Below are 21,852 nucleotides of genomic sequence, written 5' to 3' on the forward strand. Positions count from 1 at the left end.
AACCTCCAGCTCTAATTTGCCAATTTTTAACAATGCCCTGTCCCTAGAAAGTCCTCAGCAAACAGGATTTCAATGCCTAGGTAATGCCGGCAGGTTAACCCCCAAGTCAGGGACTGTCCCAGGCCAAAGCCTCACTTTGACGCCCATTTCTCAGAATGGGGAGCTTCTGTGAGTGATTTTCAACTTTAACAGGGACGCTCACGCCGACAGCTTGAAGATGCCTTTCTGGGGCTCTCTCTTGGCTGGTGAGCCACTGGGGCCCTTCCTTACCAGTTTTTACCTCCTAAATTTAGGGCGTTGGGCCCGGAAGTCAAGTGCTTACTGATTCAAAAACTTGAGATCCAACCAACAACTGCCACATTTCCAGTTCATCCTACTTATCACAGCAGTGTAGTTGCCAGGGCGCTTTGGCTATCAATTGCAACAAACAGCACCAATCCCAGCCCCGCTCTAATTATTTTGGCAAGTTACTTAACCTGAGACTAATACGGATAATAGTAGTGCTCACCACACAGGGTGCTGTGAGGAGAAAATGAGAAGTTGGGAAAAGAACTTGGCCCAATGCCTAGTGTCCGGTAAATTCTCCAATATGGCATTTGGAGGCCTTCAAATTATAACTGAGGGCGGCTTATTCAGTAGTTTGCCAGCCCCTTTGCGGTGCTCTTTGCTTACTGCAAGTGGAAGATTTTTAAACATTTGCTTTTAATTTGGATTGTAAGCTTCATGAGACAGGGATTTGTGTGTTTTGTTTCTAATCAAATTTCTACAACAATGTTGGGGATAATGGTAGACACTGAGAAAATGTTTGCTAATTTTATGAAGTAAACAATAAACAGGGATCCCTGGGTGGCTCAGCGGTTGAGCTCCTTGCCTTCTGCCCCAGTGTGATCCTGGAGTCCTGGGACTGGGTCCCACATCTGGCTCCCTGCATGGGGCCTGCTTCTCCCTCTGCCTGTGTCTCTACCTCTCTCTCATAAATAAACAAAATCTTTTTTTAAAAAAGTAAACAGCAGTCCCTTACCCTATCACTATCCTCAATTCCCACACCCTTCAGAAAATGTTTCCACGTCTTCCTAGAATCTGCGCATTTTTTTTTAAGATTTTATTTATTCATGAGAGGCAGAGAGAGAGAGGCAGAGGGAGAAGCAGGCTGGCTCCACTCAGGGAGCCGGACATGGGACTCCATCCTGGGTCTCCAGGATCACAGCGTGGGCTGAAGGCGGCGCTAACCTCCTGAGCCACTGGGGCTGCCCTATCTGCACATTTCTACATGGTATACTTTCTTAATGGTAGTTTCAGATATTTTAGCAACTGTCCTTCATTCATACATATACACTTTTTCATTTTCTGATTATAATTTCTGGCAAAGCAGGACCACCTGGCTGGTTCCGTCAGTGGAGCATGCCACTCTAAATCTCGGCGTTGAGTTTAAGCCCCACATTGGGCAAAAAAAATAATTTCTGTCAAAGCAATATGAACATTTACAACTTTGTAAATATTTATAGCAGAGCCACATATTATACAATGATTACATTTGTTTTGGGATAAACAATCCAGGTTGGAGGAGGATGGAGGAAAAGATAAGAGTACTTGATGTGTTTCAACAAAAGGAAATTGATACTTAGGGACACCTGAGTGGCTCAGCAGTTGAGCGCCTCCCTTCAGCCCAGGGCGTGATCCTTTAAGTCCAAGGATGGAGTCCCACACTGGGCTCCCTGCATGGAGCCTGCTTCTCTCTCTGCCTGTGTCTCTGCTTCTGTCTCTCATGAATAAATAGAATCTTAAAAAAAAAAAAACCTGACACTTAAGTCGGGCGCTAAATACTCAACACCAAAAAAACATGCATGTGAAAAACAAGGCAATTATTAACTATAGGGAACCAAAAAAATGTACAATTGTCATAAAGGCATAGGGAGTATTATAGAGTACCATGTGCCTGACACTGTTCTAATATATGCAAAGCACCTACAGAGAGCTTTAAAATGCTCACGTGCAATACAAGGAAAAGGAAGTTCTAGGCTCAGGTAGAGGCTGATGTAGATTCCAGCCTAGTTTGTGCATTTGGTAGGTAGCTTCTTGAACTCAAGTAAGTCACAAATCTCAGGGACTGTTTCCTGAAGGACAAGTCTGACTTTAGAGGGCTGATACAGGATTAAAAGAGCTATTATTGCATGTAAAGTGTTCAGCACAATGCCTAGCCCATTTTACATTCCAATACAGAAAAGCTGTTAAGAACAAGGAATTTTCAACATGCTATACTATCAAAAGGAAAAACTTTAGTAAATCTAATCAAAATGGGCTTTTTTGGGGGGAATGAGGAGGAGCAGACACACAAGTGTTTCTTTACAAAGAAGGTATTATAATCAAGAGACTAAAAAAAAAAAAAAAAGAGAGAGACTTTTAAGAAGTTAATTTCCCATCAGTATAGTGCCTGTATCAAAACTAAAACCTCAACGGGGAAAAAAAATCACAGAATACATTTGAAGTTCTTTTACATCATGTTCATTTTTCCTTCCAAGTCACTGACATCCATGAAGAATCCTTCTGGTGATAATAAAAACTTCCTGTTATGTATGTAACAGACCTTCACTGTTACAGCATTGTCCCCTGTTACTTTCTGCAATTACAAAAATGCTCTATGTTTGCATAGCCCAATACCAGAGGCACTAGCCATACAGGACTACTGAGGACTTGAAATGTGGCTAGTGCAACCAAGGAAATTAATTTTAAATTTTTACAAATTTTAAGGGATTCAAATGTAAATAAACACATGTAATTACTGACCACCATTATTGACACGTCAGCTGTATGATTTGGTTGATCAAATGGCTGGGAAAATCTACATTAATACACGTTGTATGGGGCGCCTGGGTGGCTCCATTGGTTAGACATCTGACTTGACTTCAGCTCAAGTCATGATCTCAAGGTTGTGGGATTAAGCCCTGTGTTAGGCTCTGTGCTCAGTGGGGAGTCTGCTTCAGATTCTCTCACTCTCTCTGCCCTTCCCCCACCCCCCTCTTTCTCTTTAAAATAAGTAAATCAATCCTAAAAAAATGGATCTTGGGATCCCTGGGTGGCGCAGCGGTTTAGTGCCTGCCTTTGGCCCAGGGCGCGATCCTGGAGACCCGGGATTGAATCCCACGTCGGGCTCCCGGTGCATGGAGCCTGCTTCTCCCTCTGCCTATGTCTCTGCCTCTCTCTCTCTCTGTGTGACTATCATAAATAAAAATTTTTAAAAAATGGATCTTTAAAAAGGGCAGCCCAGGTGGTTCAGCAGTTTAGCACTGCCTTTAGCCCAGGGTCTGATCCTAGAGACCTGGAATCGAGTCCCATTTCAGGCTCCCTGCATGGAGCCTGCTCTCCCTCTGCCTGGGTCTCTGCCTCCCTCATGAATAAATAAATAATTAAAAAATACACATTGTAAGCAGTTTTAAGAGTTATTATGAGGGACGCCTGGGTGGCTCAGCAGTTGAGTGTCTGCCTTTGGCTCAGGGCATGATCCTGCAGTCTCAGGATCGAGTCCCACATCAGGGTCCCTGCATGGAGCCTGCTGCTCCCTCTGCCTCTGTCTCTGTGTTTGTGAATAAATAAAATCTTAAAAAAAGAAGTTATTATGCAGTTAATCTTGTTTAATCAATTACATCAGCTGTTGAAAATGATGTAACAGCAAGCTTAGTATAAGTATTTATAGATATGTACTGTATTCAAATCTTGGTTTGGGATTAGGATATGAAAAGATCCATTCCATGTCTCTTACATTATGCAGCATAATTTTTTTAAAAAAATCCAGTGATTCCTGAAACATAAATACCTAAGCAAAAATCAACTTTTTCTTTTTTGATTTGTATGAAACAGCCACATCAATAGCTGACTGGCACATACCATGACATTGCAACATCACTTAAGTCCTAGCTTTGACCAGGTGCATAGGTATGGTTTTATTCTGCTCTTCCCAACACAGCAGGTGCTCCCTTAAAAAAGCAGGGAGTATGTAAAAAACAAGTGGCCTGTTTTATAAAACTCTAAATTTATTCAAAGTGTTAAAAGATTTCACTCTCCCCTCCAAAATACTTTACATTTTTAAAAAACCAAAACAGTTTTCTATTTTCTCAGCCACTGTACAAGCTGCTGCTTCCCTTCCTGGGCACCAGCCTCTGGCCCTCTGACGCCCTTCCCCTCCCTCCCTTCACTTTCAATATTGCTATAAGTTTGTTTATAAAACTTTCCTTCCCCTTCCCTCCATGTCCTGCCCTGCAGATGTAGCTTCCTTTCCAGACTTCAGGCCCTTGGCTGCAGGTAAGGCAGGTTGGATGGGCAGGATACTCAGGCAATACCTGAAGGGCAGAATGCTTTGTGCTTCTGGGATAAAGGCTGATTGGCTTTTTTCTTGATCAAGTGGAGGATCATTTTTTCATCCCCATGAACATCTGTTGAGGGCCACATATTTGGCTTGGGGTTGCCCATGGCTGGGCAGCCCTGCCCCATCTCAGGTTTCCCCCAGGCATAGGTCCATGACAGCTGGGTCTGACCACCATACCATTTATATGCCTGTGGATTGTGAAGGACAGAGTGGCACATGGCTACAGTAGGGCCTGAAGATCCCCAACTTTTCAGAACGTGGGCACCAAATCCCGAGGGGAGAAATTTTTGGTTTTTGGCAGGCAAAACCAGGGTCAGCCAGGACCATGGGAGGTAGGGATGAGGGAGAAAGGTCTAACCACAGAGCTCTGGGGTGAGCAATGTTCCGGCTGCCGAAACCCCCTCCCCTCTTCCATTCCCTCCCACCTCCCCTTCATCCTGTAGGTTGCAGGATGATTCAGGAAAGGAGGATGGAAAAGAGGAAAAGGATTCTGTTCTGCTGATAGGAAAAAGGCAGGAGATGACAGAGCACTCGGGGCTGGGGGAGGCTTGCTGGAATCTGTAGTTTTCATAGCTTCTCAGTTCCAGGAGAGAGGGTGGGGGGCCGGGAGCCAGGCCCGCAGAGGCTTCATCAGCTCTGTTCCTTGTCCTTGACTAGTAAGACTGTGTGCTGGCCACCACTGGACACAGATAAGACCACACGGTTCTCCAGCTGTTTGCCTGTCATCTCCACTGGGCTCCAGGCATCGTCTTCCTGCCCTGTGCCCAGCTGATAGTTGGTGCCCATGCCCCAGGCATACACACGACCTGCAAGGGAGAGAAATGGGGGCAGCTGTCTCTAGGATCCCTAGCCCCACCTTCCTATATCGTGAGAAGCCTGGAACATGAGGGTAAATTCTGGCTTTGGCCTGTAGTAGCCAAACAATGTCCCTGCCTCTGGTAGTTCAGGGGAGCTGGGAGCCAAGGAGAGGATGGATTAAAAAAACAGCTTTGTCAACCAGAGACCACAGTCCTTACATATTGCCAAAGACTTCTCCCTTCCCCTATGCATGGCATTCAAGGCCCTACATGACTGGCCACTCCCCAAACCCTTACACTAACCTTCTATTCCAAGGACCTCTGAGACCTTTGAGACTGCTCTAGACATTTCTGTACCTGGGATGAGCTTATCATAAAGGATTGAGCCTTTAAGGTGTAGAACAAGCTCTACTTCCTCAGGAACTATTCCCACATAATCCCAGGTCAAGCGCTACCATCAGCTCCAGGCTTCTCAAGGTGCCCATGGCTATCCCACTCACCCACTCAGGCTTTGGTGACCACCTAGTTCACACCCTCCTCTCCTGTACCTGCCAGAACCCTGGTATCTAAGCCTTCTTTCTCCTAATAAAAGTCTAGGTACAACTCCCTTGGAAGATGGCAATACTAGGCTATAAATCAAGGGGTCACCTTGGTGGAAAATGTAAAGAGAAGCCTGAGTTAGGAGTCTGGAGATCTGGATTTAAGGCCTATTGGCTGTCTGGGCCAGAGTGATATGTCTCTCTTTATTATTTTTCTATGCTACAAAACAAATCACCCTCATTAAAATAATCTGTTCACTCATTTTATGTTCATCAAAGCCAGAGCTTCTGACAGTCGAGAGAAAAGCAACGTGCTCTCTGTACCTCAGCTCTATTTGATGATGGACCTCAGAGCCTGATGAGTTCTGGGGGTAAGAACCATGATCCCCAACACCAAGCCACACCAAGTGCCGGTAGCCTCACTCACCATCCTTGGTCACAGCATACCCCACGGAGGCCCCACAAGCCACTGAGGAGACAGCAGGGAGCCTGGAGATGAGGGTGGGTATGCTCTTCTCCTCAGCACCCTCCCCAAGGCCCAGCCGCCCATACTCAGCCCGGCCCAGGCTGTACGCTTTTCCTGTGGGGGGGGGGGGAGAGATGAAAAGTAGCAGAAGGTACACTCCAGGTAGGCCAGGTTAAGGTTAAGTTCCCGTATCCAAGGGAGCTGGTCCCCACAACCAGGGCGGTGGGAAGCAGGTCTGCAGCATCTCTCCCGGTTTTGGGGGAGGCCTGGGAGAACCTCCCTAGGACCCCACTGAACTCATGCTTGGAAAAGTGCCAGGACTCTGGGGGATGGGGTGGCCCTCAAGGACCCACATCTGGCCCAACCAATGGAGCAGATCCAGGTTCCAAGGACCATGGTCTCAGGAGTCTGGCCAGGAATACTCCACCCCTGACCCAGAGGTCCCACCTTCTGAATCCATGCAGATTGTATGATGCTGGCCACCAGAGAAGCCCACCCAGGACTTGGTAGAGTTCTTGAAGGATGTCAAGTTTTGGGGTACAAAGCAAGATTCTGTCCCTGGGGTTCCTGGGAGGAAAAGACCAGGAAAGAGCGGTCAGGGGTGAAGCTGTCCAAGGAGGGGTCCTTCTTCATCCCCTCACACAGTGAGGCTGCTTCCCTCACACAAACACCAAGGTACAGATAGTCTCAATTTACGGATGACAAAACTACAGCTCTGAGGGGTTAGCTCACCCCATCAAGGATGCATGACGAATGAGTGGAGAAGCCAGGACTGGAACCCAAGTCACTCTGGGCTATGCCAGGTGTAGGGCTTGGGACTCACCAAGCTGATGATAGTTGGAGAGGCCAAAACCATATACATGGCCCTCACAGGAGATGGCAAAGGTGAAGTAGGCACCACAGAAGGCATCTTGGAATCTGACATGACCCCGGCTTCCTCTGGATTTCAGCATCACACACTTGGGGACCAGGAGTCGTTCTATAGGCAGAAAGGAGGCGAGAGTCAGTGGCAGACACATACAGCTTCTCTCTCTGCCCTGCGTGTTTTTTCCCAAAACTATAGCCCTTGCAGGGAAGCTACGCAGGGATTCTTTTCCCTCTTCCCTATTAAAAAGAGGAAACTGAAGCCAAGAGAGTACAACTGCCTCGCTCAGAATCCCAAAGCCGTAAGAGGTAACATTTACACAGAACTTACCATGTGCCAAACATTCTACGTTAACTTATTTCAGTTCACCACAACCCAATGAAGTAGGTTTAGAGATGAGGAAATATGTCCAGGGTCCCAAAGCCAATAGGTAGTAGAACCAGGATTCAAATCCAGGGTGGTCTGGCTTAGAGTCAGAGTTCTCACCTATCTCCATAGGCCTATCTGATGCAAGCCTAAACACAAATAGAGAATCCCTCCTGCATCTGACCTTCACCAAGGGGTGGCTTGCCAAGTTGCCTGGCCAAAGGGACGTGAGCCACCTACCAAGGCCCTGACGGCCACCACGGTTGGCAAATAATTCAGGCACACGGCCCAGCTGGCCCTGCTCCCCGCAGCCCAAAGTGTAGAGGTCACCATCAACTGTCAGCATCACCAAGTGGTCATTTCCTAAGGGGGAGAGGAAGGCAGAGGATATAAGGCTTGTCTGTAAGGCTCAAGACAAGCCCAGCCCCAAAACAAGTTTCTCCAACTCCTGCCTAGAGTGAGTACCCCCAGACTCACCTGAGGCCACCTTCACTACAGGCACAGTCAGCTGCACTTGCACAGGCACCATGCTCTTCTTCATGGGCTCCAAGAGTCCAATCACACCATTATTGTCCTAGAAAGCAGGACACAGCACTTACAAGCCAGTCCTGGCTGCCCCAAACCAGCCAGATCCAGGCTTGCAGGCAACCACAGAGCTGTCTGGTGAAGGGCATTGGTGCCAGATGGGGATAAAGAGGTGGGCAGGAGCCAGGACAAACAGTGAAATACTTAATGAATGAAATCATATGTGGCTTGTCATTTGCATTAAAATAACAAAGGAATAGGGTAGTGGATGGGAGTAGAGAGGAAACAAGCTTGGCAAAGTTGATGACTGTGAGGTGAGGAGATGGATGTTCAATGTATTTTTCTGATTACTTTTATGTGTTTGAAATTCTCCATAAAAAACTTTAAAAATAGCCCTGATGATGAGGAAACACCTTTGTTTTTGACATTTCAAAATAAACTAAATACCGAAGTACCACAACAATTTTAATGTTGACTCTACTGTTTTTATTTTTACTTTTTCTACTGTTTAAATTACACTGCCTTCCCTCAGAAATTCTGAGATGTGATAATCCTTCCCATGGACCCCCAAACCCCTGACAGATGTAGAAGAGGGCCTGGGAGGGGAGAGGTTGAAGGCAGGGAGATGGGTGAGAAAACAGGCTGGCTTCCTGGGTAAGCCTCAGCCCAAAGGCATCCTTGACCCACCCCTTTTCAAGATACACACTTCCTGATACAGATTCAAGAAAACAGCCAATGGTGTGGATGGCTGAAGAGAAAAGAGACCCGGGTCTGAGCCCAAGCTCTGCCTCTGGGCCGTGATTTCTCTACCATTAAGTACAATAAGGAAGTGGAAATGGATTATCACTGGGGTCTCACTAGTCACTGCACTCCATACAGTCTTCCAGACTTGGTCTTACCCGGAAGGAGCCCCAGAGGAAAACTCGACCATCCTCAGTGAGAGCTGCTGTGTGACTGTCTCCTGCTGACACCTGTACCACTTTCTCTTGCAGTTCCACTTTCCCGGGGACCATCTCTGAGCCCTCCACTGATGTGTCCCGTCCCAGGGCTCCTTCATCGTTGCAGCCGAAGGAGTAGACCTGTGCCCAAGATGCCCCCATTAGTGGAAGGTCTGGCTTCAGTCCATTCTTGTTTAGGCAACTCCCTGCACAGCTAACCAGCTCCATCTCCACAGAGTAATGTGTGTAGCCCAAAGCTCCTTCCCCAAGCCCCCTAATCCTGGGCCCGGTCCAATCCTGTGCCACCCACCCCAACATACCTGGCCACTTTTGCTTAGACACACAGTATGCATGCCCCCAGCCTCAGCTTGCACGATGTCCTCCGGAATGGGCACCAGGGCTGGTTTCTTCCTCTCCATCACATTCTCGCCCAGCCCCAGCTGGCCCACGTCGCCCTGGCCCAGTGTCAGCACGATGCCTGGTTCTGTGCTATGGGACCTATGGGAGACTGAGGGATGAAGAAGATGGCTCCTGAGTGTGCACGATGACAGGAGGGAGGAGAGGGTCACTGCATGGGCTCTGGAACCACACAGACCTGGGTTCAAGCCCCTGCTCTGCCACAGACCAGTCATAGGATCTTTCTAAGAAGCCTGTCTCCTCATCTATAAAATATGAATAACAAAAATAACTCTGTCACAAAGTTTTTGTGAAAACTAAAAGCTGAGCATGTTATTAATGTGAGGGAAAAGATGGAAACATGAAGACACTCAATATTGTGATATAAATCTTGGTGGGGACGGAAGAGAATAGTGAGGATGCATATAGCTTTCCTGAATGGCTCTAAGTTCTCAGGAGTCACGGTGCCAACAGTGAGGACTCAGGTAACGTCTACCCTTTACTGACTGCCAACTCTATGAATGTTAAATTGCTTCGTAGTCCCCTAAATTATGCTACAAACCTTCCATATTTAGGCTCCTGTTTTACAGGAAAGCAAACAGATTCAGAGGTTAAGTAACCTTCCTAAGGTCACGGAAATTTGCACTGAAGCCAAAGGGAACCTACGTGGGTCAGAGCACTGTCCCTAGCCTCCATCCTCCGGCTGAGACTTAACGCCTAGACATATTCCCACAACCCTTCCGCTCCTATCTGGGAGCAGCCAAGCAGCTGAACAGGGAGGGGCAGGAGCAGGGCAGAAAACCAGCAGATGCGGAAATGTACAAGCCAACCAGGGGACTGCACCGGGCCATCTGCTGGCCAACGGCGGTCGCCGCGGGCCCGGACAGCCAATGGCGTCCAGCTCCTCCCCCGGGGGGCGTGGCCACGGCTGCCAGGGCCGCGACGGCTGCGCAGAGGGTGCCCTGGGCAGGGAGCCACGTGGTCGGGTTTTCTGGTCAGGAGGGCTCAGCCTCTGGGCACCTGGAACACGACGGGAGGCAACGGCCCTCACTGCCTGGTTACGACGGTCTGCAAAAGACAGACACTGTCTGAGTGTGGGTTCACACTCCCCCTCCCAGATTGGGGGTGGATCTCTCTCCTCCCCGTCTCCCTCCACAGTCCCAGGAAGGGGGGAAACACAGCTACCTCCCTCAAATGTTAGCAAGATATTATCTCTTTCCTCTTAACAGCCCAGTGAGGTTGGTGCTGTTCTTGCCTCTACTTTATGAATGGGGAAATTCAAGCTCATTGAAATCAAGTCACTTGCCCAAAGCTACACGGCTAGAAAGTGGCAGAGCCTGGACTTGAACCCATTTCTGGAAGTCAATGGTCCTAGCCCTAGAGCATTACTGCCTAGAGCAAAGTCCTAGCTAGGGTCTTGTTTTGGGGGTTGGTTGGTTGTTGTTGTTTTTGCCAGTACTGCTGTGTAGATAAGTCTCTGCTCCTTCATGATTTCCAGAGGGTGGGATTCAGTAAGCTACAAGAGACCCTCCATCTGGGTGGAGTCTCTGGGCTTCCAGGCCCCTCAGCCTCAGATGTCGAGGAGGAAGGAGCCCAATCCTAGATTCTGGGGGCTCCAAGAGGCCCCCTCCATTCGGAAATAAAGGCCAATACCAACTTACCCTTCACCTTCTTGCTTTTGGGGAGAGCATCTTCTGGGGGTGACCTTCTCTTAGCTATACGTTTTGGTGGCATCTTCCTTTCCTGAAAAACCGAGGCAAATATTCCATTTCAGAAATGGCAATCATTTTTCCTGCCCTAACTAGGCAACATTTACCAAAACCCCAAAAAAGATAAGAGGAATTCCAGCAATTCTACTTGGAATTTATCTGAGAAAGCAGCCACTTAACTGACTGAGCCACCAGGTGCCCCAGACATATTTTTTTCTTTGTACCTTTCTATATTATCTAAAGTATCTGACAAATATACATATATTTCTAAGTTATTTATTATTTACTTTAGGTTTATTTATATATTTTTGTAATCTCTACACTCATGGGACTGAGATCATGAGTTGCATGTTCTTCTGACTGAGCCAGCCAGGCACTCTATTTTTTATTTTATTATAAAAAATAAAAATCTTAAAAAATAATAATAATAAAATAAAAATAAAAATAAAAATCTTGAAGAACAGTATTAAGTAAAGTACCTTTCATAGTCCCCCCACCCTCCAACCCTGAAATAACCACTAGTAATTTTGGTAAAGACTACTGTTATCAGACCAAAAAAAAAAAGTTATTTTCATTACATAAAACCAATCCAGACCATTTATGCCTTCTGATCCAAAAGTGCCACTCCTGGGAGGAACCTGGCTTTCCTAAACAATCTAGTAAGAAAGAAACACTGTATATACTCACCAGGTGTTAAATAAGGAAGGGGGGAATGACTTATGGGTGAAAGAAAGGTTCTTGGACCTAGCACCACCCAGGATAGCTGAGAGCTTCAGCCTCAAACCCTTCTCTTATTTGGCGGCTGCTGCCCCACAATGGTCTCCCTGTCTTCCTCAAGGCTGTTGAGAACAGAGACATTCTCCCCAGCTCTCTCAGTTCCAATCCAGCCCAAATTGTGTCCAAAGCCTTCTTCCTCCACATACCCAGCCCTGGAAATAAATCTTTATAGAGCCCTAGTCTTTAAGGGTATAAAAAGCAGTCATATTGTCTAAGCCTAGTGTTCCCAAAATCTGGACGGTAAACCCTCTGGAATGGACAGCAGGGGCACTTTAGAGCTGTCCTGATAATAGAAGGGGTATAGCCTATGCCAGTGAAGAGTCTCAGGACCAGAATCAGTGCTCAGCTACTTTGTAGATGCTTGACCTTGGGCAAAATTACTTAATCTCTTCATGGTTCAGTTTCTTCCTCAGTAAAACAGGGATAGTAATTTTACCTACATCTTTGTTATGTGGGATTAAATGAGCTAATACTATAAACGTAATAAATTAATATTGGCATTATAACATGTAGAGCCTGCCCCACATAATGCTTGAACAGTTCTAATCTAATGCAACCCACCTCTCTTCCATTTTGTAGCTAAGAGATGAGACTCTACCCAAGATAATAAGTGGAATAGGAACTCCAAGAGCCCTTCTCAGGCTCACCTGTGGGCCTAACCATCTTTCTTCCACCAGGTCCTAGAGCATCAGCCTCTCCAGCTCCCCTCTGCATGATAACGAACATGAGGCCAATGGCCTCTGCATTTCTGAGCACATTTCTGCTAACTATCCTTAGGGAGAATAAAGGATTGAAGATAAGAAAGTAGCTAGAGGTTTAGAATCCTCCTAGCCTTTGTAGCCTAAGTTTCTACAGGTTGTGACTGCCCAGTTCTGACTCTGATAAAGTGGCATTTCTGAATGTCAGCCAACTGTTTATTCTCTAGGGGTGACTCCTCCTTTCCAACCCGCCTCTTTGAGACCCCCTCTGACCATGCTAAAATGCACATCCTCTGGCATTAGAGGGAACCGGATTTACCTGCCAGAGCTATGGCTTGTTCACCCTGGCTTTTGTGACCATGGATGGCCAGCAGCCTTGACCTCTCTGAGCTCTATCCTATTTATTTATTTATTTATTTATTTATTTATTTATTTATTTATAAGAGTATTTATTTATTTGAGAGAGAGTGAGAGCCAGAGAACAGGGGGAGTGGGAGAGGGATTTATTCCACAAATATTTGAGTGGCTATTACTGGTGCTTTGGCTTTGGGCCAGGTATAGCAAGGAAAAAGGAGATTAATCCTCTCCCTGTTCTCATGGAGTTTACATTGTAGCAGGAAAGAAACATTAGGGGTGTGCTGAGTGAAAAATAAGCAAGGTTACATAAGAGATAACCTGGAGGTGAACAACAATGTGAGTGTACTTCACAACACTGAGCTATATGCTTAAAGATGGTTAAAATGGGAAAAAATGGTTAAAATGGTAAATTTTATGCATACTTTACGAAAGAAGAGAAAGAAAGAAAGAAAGAAAAAGAAAGAAAAGAGAAAAGAACTTGGGTTAGGGGAAGAGAGTGGTCAGAAGGTGACATTTAAGCTAAGACCTGAAATATGAAAAAACCAGCAGGGCAAGAGCAGGACAAAAGTGGCCTAGTAAATGGTGTGATAAGTTTGGAAACCTGGAGAGGCCAGTGTGGCTGCAGCTGGAGAAGAAAAGGTCAGCTGGCACAAGGTGAGCAGGGGCTGGGTCATGCAAGGCCTTCTAGGGAAAACAGAACAACTTTAAGAAAGTCTTTATCGGATTTACATTCTTAAATGGTTGTTCTGGCTACTGTAAAGAAACCGGAATGGACTGGCAGAGGAGGCTATTGCAGGCATCCAAGTGAGAAATGATGTTGACTTGATCTGGTCGGTCTGTCTGAGGTAACAGAGAAAAAGGAGACAAAACAGATCAACTTAGAAGACAGATTTGATTCACGAATTAGATGTGTAGAGTGAGGGAGAGGGAGGGATCCAGAATGACTTTCTTCATCCTAAAAAAATCCAAGGGATCCCAGGGAGGCCTGCCCAGGTTCCCCCTAAGCGCTTGGCCAAACACAAGGACTCTGAGGCGTTGGCTTAAATGACTTGGAGAATGGAATGGGGTGCCTGGCTGGCTCAGCTGGTGGAGTATGTGACTCTTGATCTTAGGGCTGTGAGTTCGAGCCCTACACTGGGTAGAGAAATTACTTAAAAATAAAATCTTTTTAAAAAAATGACTAAAACGATGGCAGAGTTCTATATAGTGAGCTGGGACAAGTGGGAGAGGAGAGACTGGAGAGCCCCATTTTACCAGGTGTTTTCATTAAGTCTGAAGTTGCTGGGAGCCAACAAAAAGGGATGTTAAGCATGCAGAGTTGAGTGGGTTAAGGGGTGTAGGATAGAACAGGTACCCCTTATTTCAGGTAGACAGCTTGTATTTTTGGCCAAGCTGGCAGCCGGTACACCATGTCCAAAGCCCTGTCCTACCAAAGGCAAATCTCCCGTCGGCTCATTAGAATGACCTGTAGAGGTCAGCTGTGCCAGGGAGGGAGCACATATAGTAGCACGGAAAAGCACTCACAACAAAAAGTTAAGTGAACATAGGGAAGAGGGGCACCTGGGTGGCTCTGTGGTTGAGCACCTGCCTTTGGCTCAGGGTGTGATTCTGGGGTCCTGGGATCGAGTCCCACATCAGGCTCCCCAGAGGGAGCCTGCTTCTCTCTCTGCCTACGTCTCTGCCCCTCTCTGTGTGTCTCTCATGAAAAAATAAATAAAATCTTAAAACACACAAACACACACACACACACACACACACACACAAGGAAAAGAATTATACCGCATACTGGTGCTGATGCTAGGCTGACCTGTAGGCAAGGCCTGGAGGGGAGACAGAAAAATAAATACGAAGTGGTTGGTATCACAGGGCACTAACAAAAACGTGTTACTGTGGGTTGGAACCCAGTGAACATCTCCTTAGTCACCTGTTTTTTGGTTAATTTCGTGGAGCATCTCACTACAAGCTAGGCACATTTATCCTACTTTACAGATGAGGAAGCTGAGGCCCAGAAAGGTAAAGTATCTCATTCAGGACTAGAAAAGGAAGTGAAGGTCTCCACCAAGTTGGTCACACTCCAAAGCTAGTGCCCTTGCCAAATTCTTCCCCGAGCTCCCCATTCTCTCACTTGCCTGGGACCTGTCTCCTATACCCTCTCCCCAGGAAAAGGCAGCCACTTGGCTCTGGTCTTTCTGATCCCCACCCCATGTCATTCCATAAGTCATTCAAGATCTTTCTAAAAGTTGAACCTAAAACAAGCAGCTTCCTTGCTCAGATTCCCCAGTGGCTCCCTTTGCCTGGAAGATAAAGCCCACATCTCTTAGCCTGGTGCAAAAGGCCTCCAGAGTCTGGTAATGATATAACTTTTGGCCTCATCCCTTCTCTGTCAAATCCTCCTGTCCCTTCCCACAGAATTTTAGACTGCTTACTGTTCTCTCCATACCGTTTGCATCTCTATCTCTTCCCATCCCTTATCCTACTGAAGAATGTCTACTCAGTCCCAAAGTCACCTCCACTGGTAAATCTTGATCCCTCCTCTCATCCTAAACTAACCATTCTTTCCCAGAGAAACTGGGACAGAGTTTTGGATCTTGACTACTCTAATTTACATGTTTGTCCACCATACCAATCTAATCCTTAAAATATGAGCCATTCTGGTGGCACTGGCCATGCCTAATTCTCTATGCCAACAACCTTTTACTTCTCACAAGTTGAAGGACTATAACTCTTAATCCAATTGATGGGCCTGAGGCTCACGAAGTAAATTTATCTGCCCAAGTTCATACAGCCATAAGAGTCAGGAACAGAACCCAGGTATATCTGATTGACCTAAAAACCGGCCAAAGGCAGGCTATGATCCAGACAGAGGTGAAGGCAGCCCAGGCAGGGCCTTCCCAATCCTCCATGAGCTTGGCCAAACATGATAACTGAGGGAAGAGGCCAACGAAGTGGATGAGGATAGTGAGACCAGAGAGGAGACACTGGGTCTGAGCGGGTGGGTCAGGTGGGTGTGGGAGCCACTGAAAGATGTGAGGAAGGCCAGACCTGAGTTCTCTATGAGCCTCAGAATATTTGCCTCTCAGATGAAGGCCTCTGGATACTGCAGAATGCTGTTGTGGGCAATCCTGGAGGTATGGCAGGAGATGAGGGCACCTTCTAAAAGGTGGAGCCCCAGGGGGCACCTGGCTGGCTCACTCAAAAGAGCATGCAACTCCTGATCTCAGGGTGGTGAGTTTGAGCCCCATCGTGGATGTAGAGATTATTATTTTTTAAAGATTTTTAAAATTTATTTATTCATTCATGAGAGACATAGAGAGAGAGAGAGAGGCAAAGACACAGGGAGAGGGAAAAGCAGGCTCCATGCAGGGAGCCCAATGTGGGACTCAATCCCGGGACTCTAGGACCATGCCCTGGGCCAAAGGCAGGTGCTAAACTGCTGAGCCACCCAGGGACCCCCAAGATGTAGAGATTATTAAAGAAGTGAATAAATAAGCTTAAAATAAATAAGTAAAAAATATAAAAGGTGGAGCCCTGCACCTATTACCCACCTGCAAATCCTCTATTGCACAAATCAGTCCTTTGTACAGTCTTTAAAAAAAAAAAAAGATTTATTTATTTATTTATTTATTTATTCATGATAGAGAGAGAGAGAGAGGCAGAGACACAGGTAGAGGGAGAAGCAGGCCCCATGCAGGGAGCCTGACGTGGGACTCGATCCCAGGACTCCAGGATCGCGCCCTGGGCCAAAGGCAGGTGCTAAACCACTGAGCCACCCAGGGATCCCCCAGTATTCTTCTCTAACTGCTCTGGGTGTGTTTTCTTAACCACACACTAAGTGTCTGGGCTAGGAATAAGTAGCAATCTTTGGCCCACCCCTTACCCCTAACAGACAAACACTGCTTCCATCCTCAACAGCATACAGTCTGGGAGAAGAGACACAGTCACAAATAAGTAAAAGATATAGAGCGAACTTCCATGAATATCCAACTATAATGCCCTCTGAGTAAGTGTGTTCACCCTAGTTTTACAGATAAGAAAGTCGAGAGGCTCAGGAAAGGTGCCCCAGGCCACAAAGGTGGGATGAGATCCCAGGTCTCCTGACCACTCCTGACCAGGGTCTTAGCATCTATCTCCCTTCCTTCCCTCCCCTCTTCTGGGGAGAGTGAATGAAGGCACACCAGACTAGACAGTCTACCAGGGCCTGGTGCTCCTGTTGTGACCTCCTATGACCTCTCCACAGCCTCTTTTCTGCAAAAAAAGACAGCCCTCTCTCTCTGACCACAGCAGCTGTCCTGGCCACCACCCCACCGCGCCTACATGAGGAGGGCAGACACTTGCCCGACAGTCTCAGAGGCTTAAGAATCTCTTTGTGAGAAGGGTCCCCAGGAGGAAAGGGAGGAGACGGTCTCATGTGTCAACAAACACTTGCTGAGGGCAGCCCTGGTGGCTCAGCGGTTTAGTGCTGCCTTTGGCCCAAGGCCTGATCCTGGGGACCCGGGATCAAGTCCCACATCGGGCTCCCTGCATGGGGCCTGCTTCTCCCTCTGACTGTGTCTCTGCCTCTCTCTCTCTCTCTCTCACTGCATCTCTCATGAATAAATAAAATCTTAAAAAAAAAAAAAAAAAAACAACACTTGCTGAGCTCCAATGTGCCAGGCACAGAGCTGGTATCCTTCACCCCTGGAGTTCCTCACCAGAGGAGCCCCCTAGTACACAGCTATGCCTGGGGGAAAGGGGCCTGAGCTTCCACCAGATGTTAGAACCACTGCTTTATGAAAAATACAGGATATTAATAATTCTCATCACATGCATCTTAGCTTCATTTTACAGATAAGGAAACTAACACCCAGGGAGATTGGGTGGGTGGCCCCGGAGCACCCAACTAGTAAGCTGCAAAGCCCAAGAGTATTCCTGCTCTTGGGATGTCTTTGTAACAAGAGCAAATGAACTGAATTCATCTTTCTAGACTCCATTCTGATGCCCTGCTTGGGTGACACCTGCTCCCCTGCAGTGTTCCTTGGTCTTGCACTCCAGACCTTTCAAGACCCAGCCCTTGCCATACTGTCCCGTTACTCTTTGTGCGCCAGACTTAAATATCTGTGGAATTCGGGATCCCAACAACTCACCTACACCTTCATGCCTTTGCATGCTCCTGCCTGGACTGCACTAACCCCTTCCCCGCAGTCAGCTGCATAACCCTACTACTGTCCTTTCACCTGGAAAGCCACCCTGACCCTCCTGGGCAGGCCTGGGAGACCCCCCCCCCCCAAGAGCCCCCGTACCACTCCGTACACTCAACTTCCGCTAGGGCACCGAAGTCCCACTTGGTCGGAGCACCTCAATTACTAGCAGGTGAACGAATGACTTGCCGGCGGCAGCGCCCGTGGCTCCAGGGGCATACTCGGTGACACACGGGACCGTAACGGAGGCCCCCGGATGGGTGTCCCCGTGGGGGCCGGGGGCTGTGTAAGGGCCACGCGGGGCCCTTCTCACCATTGTTCCCCGGCCCTGACCACTCAGCACGGAGCAGCCAGCCAGTAAATAATCGGCTGACAGACGAGGGGATGCGAGCCTCCCAGCACACCTCTCCAAGGGCCAGCAGTCCTCGTCCCGGCGCCTGGCGACCCCCGCAGAAGCCCTGCGCCCCCAGGGCACACGCTCTCTCCGGGCAGGACCGCTCCCCTGCTCTGCCAAACGCATCCTACAGACGAACGCCGGACCAAAGCCCTTTCCCGCTCCGGAAGAGCAGCCCCTGCCGGGGCGGCGGGTCCCGGGCCGCGAGGCGCGCGGGTCTGCGCCCCAGGGTCACCGCGGCCGCGCGCTCCCGGCCCGCCGCGCTCGGGCCGTTTGAATCTCCCGCCCGCGCGGCCGCCGCGGGCCGGGCGAGAGGCGCGGCGGCTGGGGGACCGCGCGGGCCTCGCTGGAGCCGGGCGGGGCCGGGCGGGCGCCAGGGCGCCCCGAGGGGCCGGGGACCCGCGCGCCCGCCCCCGCGCCTTCCTGCCGCCCGGCTTCACGTGGGGCCGGCGCCGCCGACACGAGCGCGCGGGCAGCAGCCCCGGCCCGCCTGGGCTCCGGCTGCGGCCGCCCCGCGCGCCGCCCCCCGCCCCGACCCCCTGCCCGCGACGGGCGCGACCCACCTCGCTGCAGGTCCGCCACAAGCAACTCCGCCGCTCGCCGGCCCCGCCGCCAACTGCCCCAGAGCATGCGCTCTGCGGGCCTCCGGCCCCGACCCCGGGCCAGAAAGGAAAACAAAGAGCCCGGCGGCCCCTGGCGGCCGCCCCGGGAAGTGCAAGTGGCGCGCTCGGGCTGGAGCGCTCTGGACCCGGCTCGCTCCGCCCCCGCCCCGGGACTGTGCGTGTGTATTTCCGAGGCTCCAAGTCCCGACCCGGGGACTGACGACCCGAGACAACTTGAAGCCAGGGTCTGCTTGGGAAGATCTGGTGGGGCAGGGACCGCACGGAGGAGAAAGGTCTTCCCTGCTCTCCAAAGGGTCCCCGTCAGAGAAGATGAGAAATCAGACTGTCAACCACCACGGAGGGGCATCTGGCTCAGCGTGGGGCTTAAAGGAAGGCTTTTCAAGGTAAGTCTAAGCGGGCAGGGCAGCTGGACACGTATCCTTTGCAATGACAGGGAACCGATGAAAACCTGGGGTGGTTGCAGGAAACTGCCAAGGTATGCCCTGGGCAGGGGGTGCCCGGGGAGTGAGCGCAGAACGATGGAGGAGGAGGAGAGTCATCACGATGCAGGGCCTCGTGTGTCTAAGGAACCCCTCTGTTCCGAGGCAGTGGGGAACTAGGGAAGGGACCCGAGCAAAGGAGTGACCTGAGCAGAGTTTTGTTTTAGAGCAAAATGGAGAATGGAGCGGGGGAGGGGGGGCGGGGAAGGGGAGACCAAGAGTGAGGGGAGCAAGAGAAGTGTGGGAGATTAGCTAAGAAAGAAGATGGAGGGTGTGGATTGGGGTTGGGTGCTCTCTTGTTAACAGTCTTTCTCCAGGATGGATACAAACAGTTCAGGATGTCAGGTGTTCCCTGAGGTGACCTCCTCTGGCCTTTTGACTGTGTCTGGGGATTTCTGAGGTCAGGGCAGGGACCCCTGCAGAAGGGTATTTTCTCCATTTCATGTTGATTCTGACTCTGAAAGTCATTCAATCATACCTGAACTTTTGATGAATATTTACCAACTGAATTTCTTCTACTATGCAGAGCCCACCCCAAAGTACTCCCCCATCTTCAGGGTCTCTTACCTCTCCAAGTTTACTTCTGCCTCCATCATGGACTCCTCTTTTGGATGATATGCTGTGAAACTACTCCAAGTTTTAAGCCTGGATCTTTGATCCCTCTGCTGTCTTCTTCCAAGATCTTACTCATTCACATGGCTTAATGTAATTATAAGAATGATTATCACCAATTTTGTAGAATCTTTTACTTTGTTAACTACAGAAACACATCCACTCATGTCCATGAGCTCATTTGTTCCTTACGAAACCTCATGATTGTTGGAAAATGAGAAAAATGAGGTTCATAGAGCTGAGGGAAGTTCTGTAGGGTCAACCAGAACTCTTGTTCTTTTAAATGAGAGGACAGTCCAAATGGCCTGATTCTGACCTCCACCCTAAGTTTCAGCCCCATATCTCTTCCCAGAAGACCCAACACCCAAAATAAATCATGTTTTTATTTTCTCCCCTCCCAGCTTCGTCCTTACAGCCAAGATTAAGGTTCTCTGAGAAGTAAAGATTTAATCCTTAACTTTTTTTCTGGTTCTTCCTCCTTCTCTCCTCTTCATGTTTCTGTTTCTGCCCCTCTGGTCTAAAGCACCACCCTCCTGGCTTCTGCTTCTGGCTCTCATCCCTTCCCCTCCATTTTGTTCCACCTAGATCTCCCCACATTAGTCTCCCTAACTCATGGCTGTGAGAACATGCCCTGCTTAGAAATCTTTAAAGACTAATCTCTAAAGACGGTATTTCTTCACTGCTCTGCTTGGAGCACCAAGTGGCAAATGTCCTATTCTCCCCTTAGCCTCTGCAGTGTACTCTGAAGGTGCCCATATTCATCCTACCTTCTTGCCTTATGTGGGCTGTTTTCCCTAACAAATGCCTTTCTTCCTGCCTTGCTGAGGTCTTGATGAATCTTTTTTTTTTTTTTTTTTTTAAGATTTTATCTATTTATTATGAGAGACACACACACAGAGAGGCAGAGGCAGAGGTAGAGGTAAAAGCAGGCTCCATGCAGGGAGCCCGATGCAGCACTCCGGGACCGTGGGATCATAGCCCAAGCCGAAGGCAGACACTCCACCGCTCAGGCATCCGAAGTTCTTGATAAATCTTAAGGCTCAATTCAGTTCCCATTTCCATGAAGCCTTCCTTGGCTTCACTTTATCTTTTCCTGTTCTGAACCCAAATACTAATTTTAATTTTTTCACATTCTGTCATTATTTTATTTATTGAGCACAAACCATAATAGGAATAATTAATTGAATCTGGCCCAGGAGTGTCTCAAATGATAGAAGTGAAAGACATTGAAAGTTATTATAGCTGTATTCCATACGCATAGAAGTTAAGAAGAAACATAGAAGTTAAACGATTCTTTTTTTTTTAATTAATTAATTTATTTATTTTAATTTATGATAGTCACACAGAGAGAGAGAGAGGCAGAGACATAGGCAGAGGGAGAAGCAGGCTCCAAGCACCGGGAGCCCGACCTGGGATTCGATCCTGGGTCTCCAGGATCGCACCCTGGGCCAAAGGCAGGCGCAAAACCGCTGCGCCACCCAGGGATCCCAGAAACATAGAAGTTAAAAAGACCCAAAGTGAATTTCTTGGCAGTATCTAAGATTGCAAATATACTGGATGCTATTAACAATAGATTCGATATTGTAAAAGCAATGATTAGTAAACTTGAGGGCATAGCAATAGAATCTATCCAAAATGAAACACAGAGAAAGAATTTTTAAAAATTGAAAATACTATCAGTGAGCTATTGAATAACTTTAAGTGGCCAAATATACAGGAAAGCAAGGAGGAGCTGGGGACAGAGAATATATGAAGAAATAACAGCTTAAAAATC

General features: G+C 48.3%; 1 protein-coding gene across 7 annotated transcripts; it reads right to left on the reverse strand.

Annotated features, from left to right (window-relative positions):
* Positions 1-4,010: 4,010 nt before the first annotated feature.
* Positions 4,011-20,052, reverse strand: RCC1 (regulator of chromosome condensation 1). Of its 7 annotated transcripts, none has more exons than XM_041767772.1 (12): positions 18,928-18,955; positions 13,523-13,633; positions 10,914-10,995; positions 10,273-10,320; positions 9,177-9,364; positions 8,818-8,997; positions 7,871-7,967; positions 7,634-7,756; positions 6,986-7,141; positions 6,610-6,729; positions 6,124-6,276; positions 4,011-5,166 (listed from the first exon to the last, which is right to left on the reverse strand). In XM_041767772.1, the coding sequence occupies exons 3-12, from the start codon at positions 10,984-10,986 to the stop codon at positions 4,991-4,993; spliced, it is 1,314 nt and encodes a 437-aa protein (XP_041623706.1). In that variant the 5' UTR covers positions 10,987-10,995; positions 13,523-13,633; positions 18,928-18,955; the 3' UTR covers positions 4,011-4,990. The 7 variants fall into 7 exon arrangements, with proteins under 7 accessions (XP_041623706.1, XP_041623707.1, XP_041623708.1 ...); XM_041767773.1 differs by lacking the exon at positions 13,523-13,633 and adding an exon at positions 16,339-16,378 and having other exon boundaries at positions 18,928-18,951; XM_041767774.1 differs by lacking the exons at positions 13,523-13,633; positions 18,928-18,955 and adding an exon at positions 20,034-20,052.
* Between the last annotated feature and the right edge of the window lie 1,800 nt (positions 20,053-21,852).

Source organism: Vulpes lagopus, chromosome 8 (genome assembly GCF_018345385.1).
Source record: "Vulpes lagopus strain Blue_001 chromosome 8, ASM1834538v1, whole genome shotgun sequence".
Classification (NCBI taxonomy): Eukaryota; Metazoa; Chordata; class Mammalia; order Carnivora; family Canidae; genus Vulpes; species Vulpes lagopus.